Source organism: Periplaneta americana, chromosome 4 (genome assembly GCF_040183065.1).
Source record: "Periplaneta americana isolate PAMFEO1 chromosome 4, P.americana_PAMFEO1_priV1, whole genome shotgun sequence".
Lineage (NCBI taxonomy): Eukaryota > Metazoa > Arthropoda > Insecta > Blattodea > Blattidae > Periplaneta > Periplaneta americana.
In genome coordinates this window covers 42,148,452-42,154,144 of record NC_091120.1, presented here as the reverse complement: position 1 = coordinate 42,154,144, position 5,693 = coordinate 42,148,452, and the positions used below count along the sequence as shown (strand labels likewise).

Below are 5,693 nucleotides of genomic sequence, written 5' to 3'. Positions count from 1 at the left end.
TTCAGACATGGTTTCTTGTAAATAGTTCTCTTAATATATCACAAATTATTTCAATATCCGGTAATTTCATCACTATAGAATTTTGTTATTCTAGGTTTAATTTGTAATTCAATAAATACAAAAATATTCTTTGTTCTTAACTTCTATGATAAAATGTCTAGCTTTCATTAATCAGGTAATCTTGTCGTACTTTAATTTTTATTGTAGGCTAATTGTAAATTTAATGTTAATTGTAATTTTATTGTTCATATTATAGTTGTAATCCCCTGGTATAGGGGCAAAGAAGGCTGACCGCCTTATCTCTACCAGGTTAAATAGATAAATACTACTACTACTACATATCTAACTAAGAGTTAATATTAGTTTAAATAAATATTTGTGTGTTGTATTACATTTTCGTGAAATTAAATAATAATGCATGCTTAAATTTGTTAATATTCTGGTGTGAGAGACGTGGCAACATGTTCAGCAGGGTTCATGCAGCTGACTATTCTGCACGTACAGATCAGCTGAGTTCGAGCTCCGTGTCCACTCTTCGCTACACACGAGCAGTATGCAAGAGATTGTATCAATGCTTGCAATGTCAACGTTGCTCTATTTTTGCTCGTGAGTGCACACAGGGCTTCGTAAGAGCAGATGAGTTGGTTATCGCTGGATTATACTCATGTCTATTTGTAATAAATTATTCTTCATCACCTGTTTCTGGTATCAGTAAATACGCATACTTCATCCACCCATTTCCTCTATGCAATTTCTGGTAGGTATATTTGTTTTACTGTTTTCCTCCTCGTTTGCAATGCAAGCATTATTTGTGATGCTGTAGTATTAATTCACTAATTTTATAGCCTTAGTCAGAAAGTAAAGATCGAAAGTCGGTTCTGAGTGAATTTTCTTCTACTGTCTTGATCCGCTGAGATGTCACATTTACTTCAACTGTTGTAATAAGCATACGTGTAGGGAATTGGTTCAGGTTTAGTTCTGCCTCGTCGCCATTTTCCTCATCAGCCCTGTCGCCATCTTGAGAGGTTATTAAGATTATTTTTTTAACAGATACATCTTCAATTTGAAAATCTTCATTGAACATCTTACAATTTTACAAATTTCCAGGCTATAAAGAAAGAGAAGCAAATAATATACGTGAAGTTCATAAAATGCCCCGTGTCACCTGTACGTGACAATCGTTTTTTTCTCCTAGGATATTGACAGCTTGCTGAATCTCTTTTGGTTATTTTGTCTAAGCGAGATAATATTACTACCCGAAGTGGAAAAATACCTAATTTTTGTAGGTTTAGATATTTTGTCAGGCACATTCGTTACGTTCGTGTGAAAGAATTTTAAATCCCGAACTTCATAAATAAAAATAATATTGAAAATAATTAAAATATGCTTATAATTATTCTATGTAAATTTGTATAATATTAATTAAACGAATCCTATCTATTTGAAATCTATAATTTACAAATGAAATCAAAGTTTTGTTTTTCTTTCTCATAGTGTTGTGCAGGTATTTAAGAATGTAAATACAGCAAGGATGGCGGGAAAATGTTATAAAAGTTAAAAGAAAGGTTTTTATTTTTAAACATTTTATTCAAAATAAAATATTATAATGTTTTCACTCGTGGAATACAGTGTAGTTATATTTCGTGAAGCATACTATAGAGTTACCATAAAATAACGATGAATAAATTAATATTCCTTATTTTAATGCTCTATATTTACAGTTATGAGCCTCATTTGACTACATATATTATGAGTGTACACTTTTTATACATATTTGTTCTGTTTTTTTTTTTACATTTTATAATGCAGAAATATACTAATTCATAGAGAAAAATTTACAGATATAAACTACGAGAAGTGAAGGAAAAATATGAAATCACTATTAGTCATGAGAACGATGGTGAAATAAATACATTAAATACACTTAAGAAGTACTGTAACTGAGCTTACAGAACTTCCCATCCTATGAAAGCGTGACAATCATGTTAAAAGTAGGGTGATATTATTGAAAAATCTCGTTGATCCACACAATTAGCTTCGATTCTGGCCACAAAATCAATCCATAGCGTTGTGACTAGGCAGTGCAGGTGCGACTTATCCGTAGTGGTGGCCGGCAACGTGGGCATGAGCTGCGAAGTGGGCAGCCTTAGCCGCGGCCACTTCAGGGGTGTCCACGGGCACTGCAGGCACGTGGGCAGCGTAGTGGCCACCATAGAGACCAGCACCGTAATGACCTTCGTGGTACTGTCCATCATCGTAGTGTCCATAGTGACCACCATAATGGTCCTGTCCATCATCGTAGAGTCCAGGGTGGTACTGTCCGTCGTCATAGTGACCGGCATAGTGCCCGTAGTGGTCCTGTCCATCATCGTAGTGTCCAGGGTGATACTGTCCATCGTCATAGTGACCACCATAGTGTCCACCATAAGCGCCGTGGCCGTAGCCGGGGGCGCCAGCTGCAGCGGCGGCGGCAGCTCCGTAGGCGGCGAAGTGGGCGGCCTTAGCGGCGGCGACCTCGGGAGTGTCGTGCACCGGGAGGGCGGCATGGTGTCCATAGTGAAGAGGCGCAGCGCCATAGGGATATCCAGCGTATCCTGGGCGAGCGAACACTGCATTCACAGCCATAAGGCAGAACGCCATAATCTGTAAACGACAGAATTTCAGTAACATTGTATAAGTGAAAATTTTGCGAGTTTCAGATGAATAAATTCTGTTAAGACTATTACATTCCTTGGAAAATACACATGAATATCCAGTTTATAGCTGAGTAAAATTTCAAGTTTGACATTGTTATTGTCGATTACATATTATTAGTCGCGACGCTGTTATTCCCGGCGTAACTCCTCCTCTTTGCTTACGTCACAGGAAGTGAAGGCTTTATAAAGTCTAAGTAGGTAGTATCGTTCGCGATTTTTGTTCTTTCGTTGCCGAGCTACCATACGAGGTATCTATTTGCCATACCGTTAAATATTATCATGTCATAGCTCCTATGATAATAAATCAAACGCACTGTAATTCAGCAAATAATTGAGTAGCAAATAACGTCTTCGTGTGCTTTCTGCGAACGCCAACGAAAGAGTCAAAATGGCGGGCGATTATATTAAGTATTTATCGAGCCTTAAGAAATGAATAACGTCTTCATAAGCGAACCACAAGACGCACACGTTTAAATGTAGCCGACCTGCAACGCGATTGGCTGCCGGAAATTAGAACGACGGGGCTATAGTTGTTGAGCTTGCAATGCATTCGTGGTTCGCAGATGTGACGTGGATCATTAAGAATGACAGAATTCTTATCATGGCTTGATCCATCCATCCATCCATCCATCCATCCATCCATCCATCTATCCATCCATCCATCCATCCATCCATCCATCCATCCATCCATCCATTTATCTTACTCGTTTGAAGTTAATGATTTATCTCCTCATATTTTGAAGAATATTTGCAACAAATTTATGACTGGTGGTGGAGTGATAGAAGGAAACGGGAGTACCCCGAGAAAATTCCTATGCAACGTGTGCTTTGTCCACTATAAATTCCATCTCAACCGGCAGGGGATCGAAGCCCGGCCGCCTGGATGAAAAACCAGCACTTGAGTCACAGCCGCTGTTTGGACAATCATTACATACAGTATATGGGGCAAAAGTAAGCCTAAGGTCAAGTATCCGTCCCGGGTTCGGCCCTCGAAAAGTCAAGGCGATTCAAAAAGAAGATTTTTTTTAACTGCGGTGTGTTTCTTACACATTGAGCAGTTTCGTGAGGATTTAAAAACAAAAACACTGATAGTGTTTTTTTCTTCCTTATAGTATATAAGATTTCTTGTAAGCATCTAAAGTCCTTCCCCCTAAAGTAACTGATTCGTCACAAGAAATACCAGTCTAACGCTGGAATTTCCTTCAGACCTAACTCATTGTATACTCATTGCGAGATAATTCGGCTTCAACCTCTTAGCGGTGAACAGTAACAATTGAGCTTAAATTTATAGTTAAAACACAGTCTAGTATATACAGTCGCGAAGCTCAATATGTAGTAAATATGCAAATATTAGATAGTTGCTCACCACTAATATCGCCTCATTACAGGCAATGCAAAATAGAACCGTCACAGTCTATTGTTTCTAGCACCCTCAAAACTCAAGCTTCGTGACTGTATATAGTAGATTGTGGTTAAAAGTTTTCTTCACCTCATCTATTATCTTATGATATTTGAAGGGTTCAGAGCCATAGTGGGCCAAGCGCCATTTATTAAAAACGGAGAAAGCAAGGATTAAAGTTAATTGAATACCGTAGTTTAATGAAGACTGACATATCATTTAGTTTTAATGTGCATACTTTATATTACTTGCTGTCTGTTTCATTGAATTATGGTAATCAATTTTAACCCTTGTTTTCTACGTTTTTAATATATGGCGCTTTGTCTATTATGGCTCTGAGCCCTTCATTTCTTAAATTATTCTGCATTCTGTACATATTTTGTGCAAAGTTTACTTCATGTTTGTAGAACAATCAAGAATTTCTGATCCTTTTGTTTTCGGATTGTTTCCTTAAACGAATATATTAAAGAGAACGAAATCTGTTATTTGTCATTCTCATATAAGTAAATATCTTCACATACTTGTCATGAAGCACCTATTTAACACACTGTAGCTATAAATATCTTCATATAATTTACTTAATAAAAATAAGGTTTGCAAACAAAAATTTGACTTGCTTATATTTGCATTTGTCTTCAATCTCAGTTTTAAAATATTAGGATTTTTATAGATTTCACTCATCTCCAAAAAGAAATTTTAATTAAAAGCTAGTCATGCTAAAACTGTGGTCTTCGTGACATAAGTTCAGTATGTGAGAGAAAAAAAGTACAAGAAGCAGGTATCCTTGGGGAAATTAATGTTGTATTTCACTCCCGGAAATAAAAAACAAGAGCACAGGAAATTTATTATTATTATTATTATTATTATTATTATTATTATTATTATTATTATTATTATTATTATTATCATTAAAACATGATTGGAAAATATATTAATTAGCAAATGTTTGCACTTTAAATCATGCAGAAATATCTTACCTGAAGACTTCTGGTCATTTTGACTAGCTGTTGTTTCTCCTCGAGGAACTAACTGAGACACTTGTTGACTAAGACAAATTGTGCCGTCTGCCATACCATAGGGTCCTTTATATATCTGTAACAAACACAATCACAAAGAGAATTTGTCCTTCGCTTTCATTTGTTTAAAATATTTCGAGACAATTCCATACGAAACTTGTTATGGGACACACCTCCTTTTCCTTCAGCATCCCGCTATACGGAAAGCAAGTCCCTTGTCCAAGCAGAACTCTGCTAACGAGTTCTTAACTAATCGCATTCCTGATTCCGAACCCAGCGATTATACGAAAGCGCAGAGTACTACATTCTGGATAATGATAAGGTACGAATGATTTGTGTTTACCTTCGTCAACATGCCCATCATTACCAACACTATTGTCTTCATTATGGTCATCATCATGATCATCATCGTCGTGATATTATTCTTTTCTTCTTTCTTTTTCATTCGTCGTATTTTGCGCCCTCTTTGTGTTTTCATCTTATTCTTCTTCTCCTTCGTCATATCTCCTTACTTCACCAAATAGGCTACATCTTCTAATTTGTCATTTTATTTTAGCTTATCTTCCTCTCCGTCTTCGTTTT

At 36.5% G+C, this 5,693-nt stretch overlaps 1 protein-coding gene across 1 annotated transcript; it reads right to left on the bottom strand.

Annotated features, from left to right (window-relative positions):
• Nucleotides 1–1,566: 1,566 nt before the first annotated feature.
• LOC138697760 (cuticle protein 5-like) lies at nucleotides 1,567–5,185 on the bottom strand. Its single transcript, XM_069823248.1, has 2 exons — nucleotides 5,073–5,185; nucleotides 1,567–2,643 (listed from the first exon to the last, which is right to left on the bottom strand). The coding sequence occupies exons 1-2, from the start codon at nucleotides 5,088–5,090 to the stop codon at nucleotides 2,095–2,097; spliced, it is 567 nt and encodes a 188-aa protein (XP_069679349.1). The 5' UTR covers nucleotides 5,091–5,185; the 3' UTR covers nucleotides 1,567–2,094.
• Nucleotides 5,186–5,693: the final 508 nt, after the last annotated feature.